The 19,786-nt window shown below is 38.9% G+C and overlaps 2 protein-coding genes across 8 annotated transcripts in view; one reads left to right on the forward strand and one right to left on the reverse strand.

Annotated features, from left to right (window-relative positions):
* Positions 1-2,153: 2,153 nt before the first annotated feature.
* NDUFB3 (NADH:ubiquinone oxidoreductase subunit B3) lies at positions 2,154-6,589 on the reverse strand. Of its 4 annotated transcripts, none has more exons than XM_005519906.3 (3): positions 6,327-6,589; positions 4,928-5,075; positions 2,154-2,414 (listed from the first exon to the last, which is right to left on the reverse strand). In XM_005519906.3, exons 2-3 carry the CDS (start codon positions 5,071-5,073, stop codon positions 2,258-2,260), a joined length of 303 nt encoding a protein of 100 aa, XP_005519963.1. In that variant the 5' UTR covers positions 5,074-5,075; positions 6,327-6,589; the 3' UTR covers positions 2,154-2,257. The 4 variants fall into 4 exon arrangements, with proteins under 4 accessions (XP_005519963.1, XP_087915418.1, XP_014104716.1 ...); XM_088059292.1 differs by having other exon boundaries at positions 6,331-6,462; XM_014249241.2 differs by having other exon boundaries at positions 6,241-6,373.
* Positions 6,590-6,686: 97 nt separating this feature from the next.
* The window catches only part of HYCC2 (hyccin PI4KA lipid kinase complex subunit 2), a 50,551-nt gene continuing 37,451 nt past the window's right edge, over positions 6,687-19,786 (forward strand). For 3 of the 4 annotated variants that reach the window (XM_014249431.2, XM_014249433.2, XM_005519907.3), the window contains exons 1-2: positions 6,687-6,729; positions 7,237-7,280. The gene's annotated coding sequence lies outside the window, so the exon portion shown is untranslated. Of the gene's footprint in view, positions 6,730-6,781; positions 6,874-7,236; positions 7,281-19,786 lie in introns of those variants that run through there. The other variant, XM_014249432.2, reaches the window with a different exon arrangement.

Consider the following 19,786-nt stretch of genomic DNA (forward strand, 5'->3'; position numbering starts at 1 on the left):
GAAGGAAACCAGCTACCTACTATGAGTCAATATGCACAATTGCTCCTTGGATCTGTTCCATACACATTTCTACCTGTATTTCAGAAAGTGGAGCATCATGAGTTTTATTTTTCAGACCTTATGATACAAAAAGAGCTTCTTGACTGGTATTACAATCACATATGTTCCTTGCCTGCTGGTGCCACTGCTGTTTGTGACCCTGGTTTTTGCACTGTAAAATATCTATTCTGGTAGAAAGGCTGTTTTAAAATAAGCAGAGCCATTACTGTGGTTACAGTGAAGACACATTTGGTACTATTATTTTAATACACAGGAAATACTCCGTTCCCCAGGCAGGATTGGTATTATTATACCTGTGAAAGACAATCTTTATGAGTATTGTATGTATAACAATGATGAGACATATTCTACAAGATTAGCAAAAGATGTTCATTGTAAATTAAAGACAGTTATTTAGGGCAGTGGCTGCCATCTGGCTATTAAACCACCAAATGATACCACCTTAATTAAGAAATGCATAAATTTTACCAAAACAAGTCTAGTCTAGCTGAATATGCTTGATACATTTGCTGTATCAGTGGAGGGCTTATGCAATTTAAAAAGACTAAGTCTACTGCATGTAATTATTAACATTAGTAACACAGTAACAATTATTAACATTGTAATAAAATAAAGGTTGTTTTCCTGAACAACCATCTGAAATTCAGTACTCCCTAGAAAGTTGTCTTGGAACCAGACAGAAAACAAGCAGTGAGTACCAGCCTTTGAAAACGCGTATTCTGGGTAGGAGTACCTAAAGGACAACAGAAATGTTTTGTGCAACATACCTTACAGAGTAGATTCTTGGTTTGTTTTTCAGGGAATGATGCAACTGGATAGGAATGTTTGAGAAAAGGATTAGGCAAGAGTTTACTAAAATGAGTGTTTGCACTCTGAACAGTACCTTGAGCAATGTCATACAAAGATGACAAGCTCCACTGAACAGTACATCTGCACTCACACAGTAACAGATGTTGTTTATTGGCTCTAAAAATAAAGCTCTATTATAATCTCACTCAAAAGCATTGTCTGTGAATATATATGTTTAAAAAATAGATATTTTAGCCATGTTTGGTAGGACCTTCAACATGTGCAATTTGTGACAGGATGTTTAAAAATTTCAATTTCTTCACCATGGAAGTACACTATGTAATTGTTTAGTGGCATTTACCATTTCTCACTTGTCTAATTTTGCTTTTCATTTTAGTGACAGATGTCCTGTTGTTTGGATTGAAAAACTACATAATATATCCTCCTTACTTTGCAACTAATGGCATAACAAAATTGACAGTAGGATATTCAGACAATTATAATTCCTGGTACTGCAGAGGACATATACTGCTCACAGGTCCTTTTCTACTATAGTCTTCAGTCCAGGCATTCTTACAGCACTCCAGAAGCTGCCAAAATAATTTAAGAAAAACCAGGACATTTAAAACAAATTGCTAAAAGAGAGTAGATGCAAAAAATAAATTAATCTATAAATACACCAGAGTAAAGGAAAAAATTTTTCTCTTTTTTCACATTACAGTCAAGTATGCTAGAAAACATTATAGAATAAGGTACAGTTACTGCTGAGTTAAACATTTTATTCTACTTTTGGCAGCAGTGTAATTTTTGATGTCTGGATATTACACAGCAGATTATTCTGGTGCATAGTGTCTGCCAGGCTAAATAACTGTTCAATAGGGTTAAGTATAAGCTTTGGTACTTTCATATACTTTGAGGCAGCCTGGAGTTGGTTTTAAAGCTTTAAGTTAATATTTATTTTTATTTAGAGAAATAAGAGCGAATAGTAACAAACACTTCTAAGAAGTGACAAGTCATTCATTACCACTTACTGGGAAATAATAGTTATTAAACCTGTAATAAATATGGAAATATGGAACAAATTTTGTCTTAAAAGCAACAAACTTCTCAGTTTCATTTAAAAGAATCTTGGCAAGCTTGGGAAGAGCTGGTCTGATCGTTTATCTAGTTCTTTAGAGGATAGTACAGCAAACCCAGGAGCCATCTTGGGTTGTTTTTTTTCCCCAGATCAAAGCCAGTTAAATTGCTCTGGCTGTGTTTTTTGATCCTTCCACAAAAGTCTAATAAAATCAAAGAAACATGGGTCTGCCTGTGGTAGACTTTAATATGCAGGTTGTAAGTACAGAATGAGCATCAGGCTTATGTATGCTTCAGCTTATGATTAGTATTAAGTTGTCATATTTGATCTTCAGTGGTGGCCTCCATTCTTCTTTGGAGGAAACAGTGAGTATTCAATGCCCAGAGCTATGATGAAAGCTGCAGCTCCCCACTTGAATCCCCTAGTAAAGATTTCTGTTATGGTGATAGGTCTTGCAAAGCTGCCCTGGTATCTCCAGGCTTCATTACTAGAAAGGAAAATGGAAAGAAAAAAGAAAAAAGGTCACTGGAGCCACTGCGATACAAATGAACAAGAATATATATATATATATACATATATATATATACATACACATATATATACATACACATATAAAAGAATGATGAAGGTATTTCAGTTAGATAGACATTGAAGCTGTACAATATGTTCTGTCATTTAAGCATCAGGAATTTCAAGTAAAGTTTATGATATGAACTCTAATCCTTACCATGTAACTTGAGATACAAGTACTGCCAGTAAACCACACAATTATATGAACAGAATCACCTCCCTGAAATAATGTAATTGTATTCTTCTGTTTTTACTCTGTAACAAATCACAGCCCACTAGCACTTGCATGGATTGGACTAACTACAAAGGCTAGTCACTGTACTAGGCAGTATGTAACACAGTCAAATCTTCAGACATCTTAGTGTGGAGGCACACAATACAACACTTAACTATATAAGAGTCAGATGATTTTAAAAAGAAAGATGGGAAATATGGTGTTTAGCTTGAGCTACAGAGTATGTACAAACTTCACACTGTTGTGCCTTGCTGTTTTCAACCTCTTGTTATTGAAACATTAGTCACTGCTCTGGCTACAAATATTTATTTATTTGTAGAACAAATGTGTGTAATCTATGGAGATGGGTGTAGTTTGTCTCTTGTAAGGACTCAAAAGTCCTTAAGAAAAGGAAAAAGAACCAAGCAATAAAATAACTGTCATTTTGGGAGAAGAGATGGGGGTTTAAGCAAGGGGTGTAGATATTTGTGTTCACAGATAATCCTCTTGTGCAGATGGATTTTGTGGCTTGGGATGAAAGCATATCGGCATGGAAGAGTAACTTCTAGGTGCCAGTGTAGGGTCTAATTGATACAGACTTAAAGTTTACAATTATGACATCTTTCACAAAGCTTATTTTGTATTTAATATGTACATTAATATGCATTTGCCATAAAGGTTGAAAGCAGATTCCCTGTTAAAATGAACTCAGCATACCAAAGGGGAGGGAGCTCTGGAGAGGGAGACTTTTTCAAGACTTGTGCAAGACATTAATAATTCAATCTTCTGCCACACTACTGAAGCAAGTAGCGTGATACTTTAAGTTCTCATTTATTAAGGAAGAGTGGCATGATACTTGTACTGTCCTATGGAATTGACGTACTACTTTATGTAAAATTTAAAAAGTTCAGAAGGAATCATCTCATGGTTTGGGTTTCACTTTTTTCCTTATTTGACCCCTGATGATGGGCTCAATTATTGGCTCAATCCCCTTCTTTTACCAGAGAAACAAAAATTTTCTCTTATCTTGGAGGGACAACAAATATTATGGTGTCTTTTGCAGTGTGTTGTTTTGCAGCCCTTCCTGAAATTGAAAGCGTAGGTATTAAAGGTCAGGGTAATTTACACTAAACCTCCGATATTAAACTGTTTTTTTTTTTTTTGTTTGTTTGTTTTTGTTTTTTTTTTTTTTTGGGAACAAGCCTATTGCTTGCTGAAAACAATTTTGTTTGAACCAAAGGGAAAACAAGCTTATGCTGCTTGCACTCCACAGAAATAGAGGCAAGATAAATGTGACACAGGCCTAGAAAATTCATTAAGGGCTGGTATTTCAAATTATTCTTATCATCATTAAAAGTATGATTTATGCTTACATCTTTAAACTATTCCAAAGAAATGAAAACAGTGCTGTCAGCCTGAAACCCCTCCACAGGTTAACAACTTTTTTAACAGATTATCTATTTGCTCTTCCATTTTCCTTGTAGTGATTCACAGTAAAGCCTTTTCTATGAAGACTACTGGAACAGTTTGCTCATGTGGCCTTTCCCTTACAGAAGGGCCAGACTACTCAGCACAGGACATTTGGTGTTTTCATTCCCCAAGATGAAAGGGTGGTTGAACAAAGTACTGCATAATTCTTGTTGTGGAAGAAGTACATTAAGCCCTGTTTTAACAGCTGCCTAAATACCTAAAAAGGAGGAGATATTCACTGTAGAGTGGTAGCATGGGAAATAAAAAGTTGATTCTCCATGATGTCGTTCACAGTTGAATGCAATTCCACACTGTATACATGTATTCTTTTCAAATAAAGGCTTCCTGCTGTGTATGAGGAATGCTATTCCTACTCAGAATGTCAGTGCAAGTTCCATCATCTTCATCAAGACCTGAGCACACAATCTCTCTATAGAGAAAAATAGGATTATTCACGTGTGCAGACCAAATACTACTTAGATGTTTTGATAAATGAGGTATTGGTCATTGTGCCTGATCTGTCTCAGCATGAAACATCACAAAGTGCAAGGCTGCCTCGCAAGATGTGGAGGCTGGTCAACACAATGCAAGGTGTGACCTTCACGCAAAAAGTAAATAAAGTCTTAACTGAAATTCTGACTAATTTCCACTTTTTACTGAAGAAAGAATGATCTACAATGACAAGATCACAAGGTTGATGCAACAAGATGATGCACCAAGATGATTTTTGAGGCTCTTCCACTTACCGAGCCCACGGATCCCTCAGACCTCGTTTAGCCAGCCTTCTCTGCACCTCCTCGAGGGGAGTCCCCTCCACCTTCCACTGCCTGTAGTCAGGGAGTTCCACTTTGTCATGGCCATGGCCATGGCCGTGGTCACTTCCATGTCCCATACCTAGAGGAAAAGGTCAGTTTGTTACTTTGCAGACAGCATAATCTTATTTTGATACACTTGCAAAGAACAATCTCCTGTACAGGAAAAATAGGGAGGCAACAAGTGAAACAGAACAAAGAACCAAGGGACTTTGTGTTGTGTTTCAGAGATTGGTGATGACGTGCAGTAAAGCAAACTTAAGCATTACTGTGTTGTAAGTCACTACATTCATGGAGCACCTATGTCAACCTTCTGTGCCAGAGAAGCAGGTAAAAAAACCCAGGGCTTCCAGTGTCTATAAATGCACTTCAGCAACACCAGCCCCCCACAACTTCGATAGTTATTCTGGCTCCAGACTTTCCAGAATAATCATAGAGAGTTTGGAAAAAAAATTTTTGATTTGGGTGTGGGAAAGCTATGATTGCTAAGCTCTGACAAAAAACCTGAGAAAAACAAAGACTTGGCTCCCCAGCTCCTTTTTCAGCTGCCTCCAGTTCAGCCAGATGTAACTGGCATTCAACAAAACCAGGACAGCTGCATGGACAAGGAGATGCACCTTACCAGTTACTTGATGAGGGTGAAAAATGCATGCTTTATTTACATGCACCTTGGAGAACTATAAAAATATTAAATTTCGCTTTGAAAACAGATGTGAAGCTGAACATTTTCAGTGAGATCATGAAGGACTGGAAGAAAATGATAGATTTTTAAGGCTCCATTTTCACAAAGCACCTGAGTCTTCCTTGAGCCAAAGTTTCCCATTTTAACTCATATCAGGTAGCAAAGAACAGATTCACTATCCATAAGTTTTAGAAAATGACTGGAATGCAGGACACAGTTTCAAAGCCCGTAACTCTTGAAGATGGCTCCAGGCCATGAAGGCAAGCAGAGGGACTTCGTTGCATGAGAAAACTTGGAGAGCAGCACTAAAATATCGTTGCCGAAAAGCTCCCCGCAAATTAGACCCCAGGCTCCAACCCTGTGATAGAAAGACCTCTCTCCTGCCAATATTCACCTTTACAAGAGGAGGTTATGTCCTGTCACGCACACGCCGCGGCCAGCGGGCTGCGCTGCAGCACCAGCCAGGCGCTCTCTGCCGGCACAACCAGCACAAGCTGTGCCCAGAGGTCGGACAGAGCGGGGCAGGGAGGGCGCGACCCGCAGTGACAGCCACCCCCACTCTCACCCCCGCCGCCGCCTGCCCTGCCCGCACACGGACACGCCGGTGACAGCAGCACGGCCCGGTGCCGGTGCCAGCTCCGCCCGCGGTACCTGCCCGTTCTGCGACCCTGCTCAGGACGCGGCCGCTACCCGGAACCGGAACCCAGGCGAGGACCGGTCGCCACAGGAAGCGCGGGACAGCCACACAGCTTCGGTTAAGCTTCCGTTCCGGCTCTCCCCGCTGGCCTGGTGCGGACACAGAAGCCGTGGAGCCGCTTCCCGACTCCTTCCTGGGCTGCTGCCGCCCGCAGCTCTCCTGGCACGGCTCAGCGGGACAAGCCCCGCTCCAGGAGCGGCGCCGCGGGCTCGGGCCGAGGGCCCGGGGGGGCGAAAGAGAAGGACAACGGCCAATCAGTGCGCGGCTTCTTGCGGGGGGCGTGGCCCAATGGGCGGGCGCGTTGCTGAGGTGCGGGGTTGGCGCTGGCTGGAGGTGGCGGCGGAGGAGGAGAGCGGGGTGAGGGGGCGGCGGGGCCGGTGCTGGTGTCGGGGGCGGTGGGGCTTGGGTCGGCGCCGGGAACGAGGACCTCCCACCCTTCGCGGGCTGTCCGTCGCCGTCTGTCGCTGCCGGCTGTGCGGGCAGGAACGGAAGCCCCGCAGGGTCTGTGCGTGCGGGGGCGCGAACCGTTCTCAGCACTCGCGGCGCTTGCGCTCCCTCTCCTGCCCCTACTGCTCTGCTCCCTCTCCTCTCTCCCGTTCCCGCTCCCTCTCCTCTCTCCCGTTCCCGCTCCCTCTCCGCTCAGACAGTGACCCTCTCCCCGCGCTTATGTAAGCCCCGGCCCCCCGCCCTGCCCGCGGGGAGCGGTGGCGGGACCCGGGCAGTGCCCGCTCGCCGCCCGCCCTCGGGCAGGGGAAGAGGCTGGGGGAGAAATCGGAGCTCCCAGCAAGCCCGGCTGGCGCCAGGAACGGAGTTTCGGTTTTCAGTGGGTACGTCTTAAAAGAACATTGCGGTTTGTTTCCTTAGGAGAAGTGGGGAGACGTCCCGAAATCCTGGAAGTGCACTGAAAGGTAAGTGAAAGTGAGGAATTCTCTTGACAGTTGCCTCTTGAGTGAGGTAGACTTGGTTTCGCTGAGTGCTTCTGTCCGGAGCTCGGCGTTTTGCATGTGTGGCTATGTAACCGTGAAGTGTCAATTGCCTTAGTATCTGGTTAATTACAATTATTTTTATGCTCATCAAACTTGAGCATATAGTCTACTTCATCTAGGAAGAGGCTGGTAAAAGTTAATTACACAGTCAGCGACTTATAAAGACTTAAATTATTCCTCAGCTGTCTATAGTACAATACTGTTTCTTTTTAACAGAATGCAAACTGTTACATTAATTTTTGATACTGGACAGACAGTATCATGAATGAAAAGATATTATAGCATGATGCTGGCAGAATTTTGGGATAGACTGTAGTGCCTTTTTCTAATATATTTTCATGAAAATCTACTTCTGGGTTTCAGGGTTTCTTAAATAGGGGTATTGGAAGCACATGAGAAGATTTCCAGGAGGAATGCCATTCTCGTGTTATTAACAGTGAAACTGTTCTAAATAGGGTGCCATCTGTTTAATCCAGACTGCCTCTGTCTGGTTTCAGCATTGAATGTTTTTCCCTGTGAGATAAAGTCAGGAAGATTCAGCACAGTCTTTTCTCAGGGTGAGAAGACACACATTTGTTTTTCTGTAATGTATGGGGGGGTGGAATTGTAGGAGGGCTCTTTATTTGTGAGGTGCTTAAACCCGTCTTACAGAGAATGCAGTTCTGTTGGAGACTTGCAAGGTATTTGTTGTTTCTTACTGTGGCTGCAAGTTTATGTGTGTGTGTCCAAAGTCCAGTGGTGCTGAGGAATGTGAATATTTTTCCCAGATTTTTTTTTTCCAGTGACCCATAGACATGTAAGATACCAGATAGCTTGGTTTTATTCTTTGAGAGAAAGATAAAAAGTTGTTTATTTTGTTTTGTTTTCTTTATGGTGCTTGGAAGCCTGACTTGAGTATTATGCACAAAACTATGCTGGTATTGCTGAGTATGTCAGCAAGGACGTTCAGTTCTGATCACAGAGCATTGGCTTTGTGTGATCTGTTGTGCATGAGCAGAATTGAAGCAGAGGAGTGCACTTGGCAGGATTTGTCTTCAGGTCCACCATAATTTTCAAGGTTTAACAAGATTTTCAGTAGCTGTTTTACCTTCCCCCTCACCCCCCAAGTACATAAAAACTCACGGTAAGAAAAGCTTTGTGCAATCAGTTGATCTGCTCTACCATGTTTTACTTCCTGAATTTCCTTTTCTCTTCAGTATGGACCATACTCTTTTAAAAATAAGACTGCAAATATGAGGGACGTGATATTTTAGGAATATAGTAAGCTCTTTGATGCTGTATCCTTAAGTGAGTGAGTCTGCATAATTTCAAGTGTTGCTACAGTGTGTTTTGAGAAGGAAGCTTCACTGTAATTGCAGTGTCTGGAGAAATCAATAATATGTACAAGGAAATAACATAAAAGAAATTTTTATATTGTGTAAAAAAAACCCAGCAAACAACTTAATGTCCTCTAGGAAGGAAAGGTCATTGAAACTCCATGTACAAATAATCAATACTTTCTGTGATTTATTCAGTTGGTGGTGGGTTTTGGTGTGATTTTTTTGGGGAATTTTTTTGTTTATTTGGTGGTGTTTTTTTTTTTTTTATTAATTCACACTGGTGATTATTACTGCAAAGATTAAGGGTTCTAGGACAAAGTTATGTTAGCATGTATGCAGCCATGCTACTTATGGTTTGTTGGGATTCCTGCTTGTGTTGTTAAGCTAGAGGAAGGCTGCAGGGTTTCTTGGACAGCTTTCAAAAGTCCATATTTACAGAAATTTGTGTTGCTGTGCATTCTGGATTAAGAGATTGTGAGATACATTATAGGAACCACTCTTCTCTGCCTGTGCATCCGATATTCTCTCTAGCACTGGACAGTGTTTAGTGCTGTGCTCTATATAATTGTTTTATGGACTAGAGGACTGTGTGACTGACAGTGACTTGAAGCATTTTCAATTTTGAGATGACAAGAAAGGGTTGTGGAGTTGTTGTTTTGGTTTTTCCCCTTCAATATCAGAATACATGTTTGAGCTAGTTAAACTTTGCATCTTTTTCCCCCCTGAAATTGCATGTTACTTCCTGTGGTGTTGTGTTAGTAGTCAGTTATATCATTGGAAGCCTCTTGTCATTTGAATAAAATGGTTAATGCTGCTTTAATTACAATAAGGATGGAAAAGATCTTTCTTTAGTTCACCTTGGTTTCTTTGAATGCTTTTTTTTTAAAAAAGAACTGTGAATGGTGGGGACAGAATATTGTCTTCTCAGGTATCATTAGAGAGCTAAATATTTTATAGACAGTATCCAGTCACTGTTTCACCTCTGTTTTAGAGAAGAGATGGGCTGGAGCAGTAGTCTTAGTTTCTTTCTCTTTGTGGTGCTTGTTTGCTGGTGGGTTGTTTTTTGTTTGTTTGGTTTTTTTTTTTGGGCAACTCAAAGACCATTCTTCACAGGAACTGCCACACTGGTCTGATCTGTTATTTTCTCTTGAAGCCTAAGGCTCTGAAACCCTGGACTGTGACAGGATCATTGTTCCAAGTTCTGCTTGTCTACTACAGCTGAGCAGGTGCTCATTTGACAGCAGGTGCTTTACTCTTACACTCTTTTTTTAGGATATAGGGTTGCTCCACAGGTCACCTCTCCCAGTCTCAGTGGGAATGATGTGTTGTATGGATTTTTGTTTCATGCAAATACTTATAAAAATTTTTCAGCCTAGGTATAGTTTTTGCAGATACCATGTTTTCTGTCAGTAAGAGCTGCACTTCATGTGTGAGAGAGTTGCATTCTGTTCTGTTTTGAACCTGTTACCTGAGAACTTCATGTGATACTCCCTGTTTTCTGTATGAGAGGCAGACCTGTTTGGCTCTTCACCAAGCAGTTTAATATGAGTTGAAAATCTTTAAAGATCAGGGTCATGTGTTCACTCAAAGACTTGTCTGGGCTGGAAAAAAATTTTCAATTCCATTACTTTTCTTGATGCTCTTTTCCTTGAATTAAGATATGAATGAGTATCAGGAAGTGAAGGTGGAGGCTTCCCCAGCTGAGTCTTGTTGAAGGACATCTGTGCCACAGTAATAATCATTAAAGAAATCCCTTTCAGGGAAAACTGATCTGAGCAGAAACAGTCACAAGTAGTACAGTTTGACTGCTACTTCAGTCAGTTATTTTCATTTCCAAACACAATAATTGTGAAAGGTAATTCTTGACTTATTTAATGCTGTTTTCTACAGAGGTTTTTGGGTTTTTTTTGAGTAAGAAAGTAGTTTGAGTTTATGCTTGTATAACTCACTGTAGATGAAATGGCAAGCTAGTTGAATTTTTCTCTCTGCACCTTTGCTTGAATAATTCCTGCTTCTAATAGCAAGACAAATAACTCAAATGTCTTTTTTAAAAATTTAGTCATAGGACAGAGTGGAGTGACTCAATGGATCTCCTTTATTTGTATAGAATTCTGACTTAAAATTTTAAGCTTCAAATAAAAACTAAAGAGAGAGGGGCACTACTGATGAAACAACATATAGTTATTTAGGAAAACCCTACTGTAAAACAAAATTCTGTATTACCAGCTGTGCTACAAAGAAAAGAACATAAAAACCAAGATCAGGTACTGGGTAAGATAGTATATAGTTTGCAAACTGTTTCAGTCCATGCTGCAGTAAAAGCTTTATATTGTGTGATGAACGGCCACACAGCAGTTTTTTTTGGTTCTGTTAATGTTACATCTTTCTATCAAATATAATGAATTTGAGCACAGGGTTCAATAGATGTTTTATTATTAATTCAGATGATTAGTGAAAGACAAAAATACCATTGGCAAGTCACTTTTTCAGTCTTCCTTGATTGTTTTCTGTTCTGCAGGCAGTCTAGCTTGCCTCTGCTGCCCACTGCCTATGTCAGATTTGCTGCCTTGACCTCTTGGTGTGATTCTGTAGAGAAATACAGATTTTATGGTCAAATTTATTAACTTTTCCTGGAAATAGAGCATCAGTAACAATTGGTAAGAGATCCCACTAGGGCATAGAAATAAAATGTTAGGTGTATAACTACTGCAAAATGGTAAACTATTTATTTATTTATCTATCTCTTAGTAGTGATTATCATTGCTGTCATTTGACATTGAAAAATGGCAAATTCTCTAGCTGTGTAACATTGTTGAGCACAGGACCTGATGGAGATGGTTGGTGCAGTTTAAATCTGTTAAAACACTCTCCCAGGAATTCTTCTTTCTGCATATTCTGTGGGGTATTTTTTCTACAGGACAAAGTAGTTCATGACATCTCATATTAAACGGTTATACAAGTACTTGGCTACCATTCTGAAAGTGCAAAGTGCGTGTTTTTGTGTGTAATCTCCATAATCTAGCTAATCTTACTATGTTTTTGTTGTAATTACTGTGATTCTTCAGAAAACGGAGCCAGTTAGATCTCCTTTAGGGGTGTCTGCTGGTGTTCTGTATGGTTCGTGAGTTCTTTAAATAGTTCCACGTTGCTGTTCCTCTGAATTTCTGCTTAACTGAGATGTGTGACATGGACATTTGTGCAGACTGCATGACTGCAGTTTGCTGATTCATACAGGGCAAAATTGATAAGTCTGGAATATTTTTCTGTTTCCATTCCCTATATTTAGTAGTTTATAAATTTTAAATTGTAATTTTATTTACGGTTTTCCTCCCCTCTTCTGCCTTACCTTGACCCATATGTGAGCTGGGGGAATTATTTGACGTCTATCTGGAAGGACAGTGAGAAAATTTAAAAGAATGATCTCATTTTTCATGGCCATTCAGCTGAGAAGATATTGGATTGAAAGATAATGAGCTGAAATATGTGTTAAATTTGCTTGGGTTTTTTCCTTCCTGTCTTAATTTATTTTATTTTTATTCAAGTAGTTTGGCTATTCCTGAGAGTTCTGGTGTCTGTTTCTTCTGTACATCTCCTTTTCTTATTTTCTGCTTTGTCTTTTCTGTTTCCTTTAGGTTTGAGGATATCTTGAGTTTAAGGAGAGGCTGGAGAGCAGCATGCTTGCCTCTCTTCTGATTTGGAATAGGGCCACAAGGTAGAGAAGCTGATTTAAAAAAGTTGATTTAGAAAAACTTATGAAACAGTCCATAGTAGTTACTCAAGTAACTTTCTTAAATATCTAAAGCATGGGATCTGGAGACACATGGGCATAAGTGTAGCAGATTTTGTGGTAGAAATAGCTCCAGTTAGCTTGTATCTGTAAACTTGAATGTTATATTTTCTGCATGTGAAAAATAAGCTAGAATTTTAATTAATTTTTTTAAACATTAGCTTTGTGAAGGTGTGGTATCTTACGACTGGTGTGCTCCATGTGTAAGCTACTGTGGTGATTCCACCATCCCATTTAGTGTTGTGATGGCTGAACATGAGGGTCAATTGCCTTTCAGACAAAACATGTTTCAGAAAGTAGGAAGCTTTAAACTTAGTTCTAGAGGGAGTGGAGTGAGCAATTTATCAAGCACCCTGGTACTTGCCATCAGAGTAGGGCAAAGAACAAAAATCTAAATGCTCAACTTTGAGTTTTGATATCTGTTTATTACTCTGGGTGAGAGGTATACTTTTTTGAAAGGATACTTGATTCTTCAGTGTATCCTCATGCTTTAGGGTTGGAAGCACACACCCATTTAAAAATGGTAATTAAAAGAAGCTCCCTACATAGAACGGGTCTTGGTATTTAGTATCTGCAGCAGTGGGATAGAGAGATAATTGGTTAAAGTCCATTTACTGTTGTGAACTTACACAAGAAGTGATTGAGGAGTTTAAATGATAGTAATGTGCCCTTTTACACAGAAATGTAAGGCATGCTGACAAAGGATTTATCCCAGCACAAGCTCATATTTCTTTGTGTAACAGTGGAGAACTTTCCATTGCTTTTTTTTTTTTTTAAAGATGTTTTGTTGAGCCGAAACAGCATTGAGAAGTAATCTAAATATGGACACAGAGGGGAGAGCAAGGGGAGTTTAAATGTGAAATGGAAAAATTACTAGATCCTTCTGCCTGTGGGTTTGGGTTTTTTTTTAAGGTGCTTGTTTCTTGTTCTTAGCATAGAGCAGGCCTTAGATGAAATTGCTGGGTTTCCAAAGATGCTCCTAGATTGTTAATTATGTATTTGTTCTGTTTGGAAGTTATGTAATTGACAAACCGCCATACCTGATGGTCTCCAATGTTGCATCTGTGCAATAATTTCAAATAGTAGCATCCTTAAGCTTCTGGAAGTTACTAAACCATATTGGTGGCAATTTCTTGGGAAGAGAGATGCTGATGTTGGTCTTCATATGAGCCATTCTGATAGCTTTCTTCATGTTAATGGACTGCAGTAAATTGCAGTGCAATTCCTGCCATGTCAGAGTGGTAAGAGCTTCATGAACCTCTCTGAAACAGTTTTGTGTTACCTATGGACATACAAATAGAGATAGGAGTCTTGGACTGGAAGGTAACTTGAAAGCAAGTAGAAAAGAAATACCTAAAATACTAAATGTATTTAAGCTAAGCATTCATGCACTGCATATCTCCACTGTTTATTTACATAGACATCCTGTGACAGCAACCTTTCCTTAAAATCACAGGTGTCACATAGATTGCATGATTCTCCATTGAACAGGAGGGCTAGGGGCAGGCTACTGCCTTTTCTGCCTGCTTACATCTGTGCATCTGCCAAGACTTGTTTCATGTGTTCTGAGTCTTCAGCTTTGTCTTCACCCGTCTTAGTGTAAACACCACATGAGTTCCAGAAGCCTCTGTGTATCTGTTGAATAAGAAAACTTTCTAGCTTGCTTTTTGGTTTTTTTTGGGGAGAAGGAGAGAATAAGATTTTCTTTCTCCTCACTACAATTTGTGTTAGAAGTTGAGACAGCAAATAGAAATTTTACAACAGTTCAGGCATGACTTATCTGCGTGTCTCCAAAGAACCCACTGCAGAAGTAACTGAGATGCCCTTTTGCTTCTGCAGATGTTGAGTGGACTTGGACTATGCATGATCATGTAAGCGCAATTGCTACCTTCAGAATATGCACCTTTTCCACATCAGTGGTGATAATATTTGTGCAGTCATTTCTTCCTTGTAGGTGAAATGAAACTTCGTTGGATGTTGCAATTTGAGACTTTTGTTGCATGTCTCCTCAGCCACAGAAAAATGTTATTGAAGCATCTGTGTGTTTAAATCACTCAAATGGCAGCTGTGTTCCACACATACCTTGTGTTTCAGGAATCATGGCATTAAACTCTCAGAGAGAGTACATGCTTTGCTTTTTCCTCTCTGTAGGTTAAATCCCTTCAATTAGCTGCAGGTTTAATAAGGTTTTTCACAGTTAATGTTACAGTTTACATGGCATAACTAAAGCTACTGCACTAATTTTGCTTCTTAATTTAAATTAAAATGTTAGCCCTATATATCTAGTTTTTAACTTGCCAAATCAGCCCAAAATTAAACTCTGACATTTTTAAGGAAATGGTTGAAGATGCTCAATAATGCTTATATGTTAACTTTGTCATTTTTTCCCCTATCTACTTCAGTGTTTAAATTGAGTAAAACTTAGGATGCTAAGGCAGAAAAATAAATGTGCAACAGTGGGATTTCACATTTGCTGTGCACAAAGTCCTAATCAGGTTAAGATTGTGGATGGATTCCAGATCAAATTAGGGGTCAACAGCCAATACTAATTGGCATTGATGCTGCTGAAATTGTGTAACTGAGTATTGTGCTGGTTGACACAGTGTGTTTTGTGCCACTCCTCCATTCCTCCCCCCTCCTTTACTTGAGAACTTAAAATTTACTAAATATTCAAAGGTTAGTTTTGTTATTTCCTCTGTGCCCTTTTTCTTAGACTTGCAGGTTCTCGTCTGTACTAAAGACAGAAAAGTAGGTAGGTTCAGTGCATGAAAAGTAGAAGGAAACTCAAGAAAATTGAAGTACAGTGCCTCTAGATACTAAGTTTGTCTAATAAATGCAGAAAGCTTAAAGATGTGTTGGTCAGTAGGGAAGTGGGACTGCTGTGACTTTTTTTTTTTTTTTGTCAATTGCTAGGAAAGAGCTGCTTCAGCACAGCTTCCTGTCATTTTACTGAAACATTTTTCAGGAACCTTATCACACTTGGCTGGTGGAGATGTGTGTGGGTGTGATGGTCCATTGCCCTTCTCTGCTGATGATACTCCCATGATTTCAAGTGACTGTATTTGATGGCTTATTTTGATAATAAATTTTTGGTCTTGTGAGAGAGAGGAGGGAACAAATCTTAAATGGACATTATCATGCTAATTAGGAAACCTTAATCACTTGGTTGTCCGTTGTCAGCTCTATCAAGTTGTGATGTATTTCACATTAATATTCCAATGGGTAGCTTTTGAAAGACAAAATATCTTTCCTACAGGGAAAGGATGCAGGCTTTTCTTGACTTTATGCAGAACTCTAGTAGTAGTTATTTTATTGCTATTTCTATGAACTGCTGGGGCATTCTGCTTTAGTAATGTGTGCTGACTTTGAATAGATTGCAATGATTATCTCTTTCTCCTTCTGAATGCACACTTTAGAGCTTTCTGAAATACGTAAGGTTGCTATAAGTAAATTCTGCGTGTTTATGCATGTGTGTCGCATCTATGAAAAACCAAAAAAAAATCTATTAGCATTTCCTTTTTTATTGCAGGGGAATGTTTGAAGTTGCCATCTTCTTGGTTTTACTAGTTTAAATGAAACAGATAGAACTGATTAAGGAATAAAATTGTTAAAATATGTTATGAAAATCTTTTCAAAGTGCCAGTTGAATAGCTGGCAGATAAGGCAAAAAGCACGAGGATTTTCCCCCCAGTTATGAAACCCTTGCTGCTCACTGATAGGAAATAATTATGGTGTAATCATCTTAACTTGCAAATCTGAACATAATTGCAAGTACGGGGGTGTTAGGTCTAGGTTTGTATTTTGTTCAGATCAGTTTTTTCATGTGCTGAAGGAGTCACATGTAGACTGTGCATGTTGGTTTTGGCTGGTTGTTGGGTGTTGGGGGGGTTTTTGTTGTCCTGGTGGTGTGGGCTTTTTCTAAGGGGTTTTTTTTTTTTGGTTTTTTTGTGGTTTTTTTTTTTTGCTTTATACCTGATTAGCCCTACTTTTTGCGAAGTTACTCCACGTTCTCTGCAGGTCGACTGTGTATTCCAGTGACCTCAGTATTTCTAAACCTTTTGTCAAAGTTGCCCTTGAAAGACTCTGTTTGGTGGAGTATGCTGTATGAAAGATGAGTATATTACTTACACCAAAAATGTATAATCTAGCAGTTTCAGGTGCCTTCTGCTTGAACTTCGGTAAATGCTGCTGATCTCTATCAGCACAATTGCATAGGGAAACAGAACAGGCTTTTAATTAAACTCAGGCTTTGATTAAAAATTTTTGATGATGTGTTTGAAGAGAGTGAATTGAATTTGCTCTATGCCAGTGTAACTAACGAAAAAGTAAAAGGTCATAAATGTTACCCGGGTGGGCAGTACCTGTAAAAGATTAGGCAAACTATTTATGTTTAGTATAGTTTACGTGGGTGTATTTCCATTTGAAGTAGATATAATATATGGAATTTCTCAAATAAGATGAATGTTGCAAAAAGCAGTAGTATAACTCCTAACAAGTTTGCATATAAGGCCATCTCTGGTCTTTTTCCAAGGGTAAATTTATTCCAGAAACTTGAGGAAAGGAAAAGCAATGTTTTACCAACTACTTTTGAAGTTTTTTTGGGTTTTTTTAAGCGGGAAAACTATTCAGTATTACAGACAAAAAGCCCGAGTATCTCTGTGTATGGATGAGGTTATGTAAAAATGGCTGAAGATTAGAACATTGAGTCCTCAGTGAGGTTTTTTTGAGTGCAAGAAAATATTTTTGAAAACCTAGGACATTGTAAAATTAACCATCTCTACATAAATTCCATTCCCCTGTCCACACAAAAAAACTTGGGGAAGCATACCCATGAAGCTTGCTGCATGGATTTTCAATGCTGCATATCAAATCTGTAACTTTTCATAATCTTGAACATTTTCTGAACATACGTTGAGACAGTATTTGACAAAAAATTTAATTTTGTTCAGGCTATAAATAGAAAATATATTTGAAAATAGTGTGCATTTAAAATCTTGCTCTTGTTTCTGCAGTGTTGGGGGGAGGAGGAGGAGAAAAGGCTGTGTACTCCAACTGGAGTCATCAAGCGCCTGTGGAAGGCTGTTTCCTTTTTGTCTCTGTTTTGTTTTGTTGCTTGTTGTGGATTTGCACTACTTTATTTTTTATACTGGTCTATAGCTTGGATAAGTGAAAAATATTGCGGAAAATCTTGCCTAACATGAAAGGTTGGGTTGATTTAAGTTGTTTCTGCTGTGTTTATGTTATGTTCCTAAAGATATTATGTATGAAGTTTTTTCTAGAAAAAAAATAGTTTAAATTTCAGATTAAAAAACCCACAAAAAAAATCCAAACCCTCCCCAAGTAACACCCCCACATATGTTAGTAACTTAGTGTCCTCACTATTTAAAAAATACATGAAAAATGAATCATTGCACACTAAAATATTAATTAGTCCTTTCTTATGACTGGTCGGTTTGTATTCTGTTGTAATGTTGGTTTAACAGTAGAAGAATAATGACTGTAAACAATATGCATTGTGTTTAACTATTCAGCAGTGAGGATTAATTATTAAACTCATACCAACACAAGGGGGTACCTAGTGTAGTTGTTGCACTAATTTACATTTACTACTGTTTTAATTCTCGCAGAGTTGTTTCACTGAGAAGCAGCATATAGCTCCAAGTAATAGGCCAGGGAGTGCCAGTTGTAATAAGCTGAGTTTCAGTTTCATGAGAGCTTCTAATGAGGGGATGAAAAGGGGTTACATTTTCTGTAGAGACACTGTTTCTTTGCCTGTTTTCTGTGAAGGAGAGTCCAACAAAGACCGTGTAATTTCCTGCTCTGGAGGAATCCTAGTGAAGTTAGTAGTAGGGCTGCTGATAAGCATCAATTTTTATAGTACAATCACATTAATCAGTTGGGTCAATTATTTTTATCATGATGTTCACACAGTTCTTAATGGATTGCGTTCTATAGAATTAGCATGGTCAGGAACATGTTTTATTTCTTATGTGTGGAAAATCTGACTTGTACAGTGTGTCTAATCTCAATATAAAATTAGCAGTGGTTTTCTGTCTGTTTTGTGAGATTGTTCTTTGCAGTTCTTAAAACCCTTCTCTAACTTTCAGAAAATTAGTGTGAGACTGGAAATGATTGACACTGAAATGATGCTGTGATGCATGACATGAAGAAGACAAGTTGTTTCCTCTGCAGTGACAGTTGGAAGTAATAAAGGCAGCTACATTTCTGACTGTGAAGGTTGAAGCAGATCTTAGATTTCAGAATTCTTGATGCTACTCTTCTTTTACTCTCAATAGTGTAAAGCCTCTGTATGTGACTTAAGTCCTCCTTGTAAGTGTGTAGGGTCCAACTTGTTCATATATTCCATTAGAGAATCTGATTCTCCATTAGAGATCTGGGCTGTTCTGAAATTGTGTCATCTTGAGTAGTGGTGTGGTCAGTGATGTTTCATTTAACTACATTTGTTGTTCAGTTTGCTTTTTAAAGTCTGGGAACTTGTAATTGAAAAGTAAGACCAGCCTATCAATCAGAATTAATTTTATCCTTGGAAACCGAACATCTTAAATGTGAGTGAAGCATCTGAGTCACATATGAAATTTATGGCATCGTGGAATAAAACAATATGTCATAATTCCTATGGATCTTTATTTTAACTCTGCCATTTTGAAAATTTATTTTGGAACTTTGTATTCTTACTGCATCAGTTTTTACAAGTCAGCAAGATGACATAATTTTAGCTGTAATTGAGGTAAATTCAGATAAATTTGGAGATTCCACTCATTTAAGAATTTGTGAATGTGTAAGTGTATGGATGGGGGGAAATTTGTCACTTCAGCTTAATCTATTTACACTCCTCTTCCTGGAGGTGGAGGCTTTACCATCTGGAAGTTGGAAAGATTAGAATAAGGGATTTCATTACTTTCAGCAGAGGATCCTCTGGGTTAGATCTCTGAGAATGTGGCAGAAGAAAGGAGGTTAGGTAAATTAATTAATGAATATGTAACCTAAATTCCATTTTGTGTGAATTACAGTTGGTGGGGAATACTGCAGTGAGAAATATATACTGGTATTGGAATTCAGATATTGGTGTGGAATTGACTTCAACTTTTTTTATGGGTATTTTTATAATATAACAGGCATTGATTTCTCTCAAGTGACGATTTTACAGCTCAAAAGTGGGAAGCTGCTTAGAGCCTTCAGCTGGTATTTCTAGAATGTTTCTGCATGAATTTCTTCCCTTTACAGACCAGATAGTGATCTTAGCATAATGTTTGCAGTCTTGTTCCAAAGTGCATATTGGGGGCGGGGTTTGGTGGTGTGTC

Source organism: Pseudopodoces humilis, chromosome 8 (assembly GCF_049639895.1).
Source record: "Pseudopodoces humilis isolate 2021_Gansu_Grassland_sample_001 chromosome 8, ASM4963989v1, whole genome shotgun sequence".
Taxonomy (NCBI): Eukaryota; Metazoa; Chordata; class Aves; order Passeriformes; family Paridae; genus Pseudopodoces; species Pseudopodoces humilis.

Coding starts and splice junctions, on each gene's coding strand:
- NDUFB3 (XM_005519906.3), bottom strand. CDS start 5,073: ATGGGACATGGAAGTGACCACGGCCATGGCCATGGCCATGACAAAGTG. Junction 2,415..4,927: donor CTGAGGGATCCGTGGGCTCG/GTAAGTGGAAGA, acceptor TTTCCTTTCTAG/TAATGAAGCCTGGAGATACC.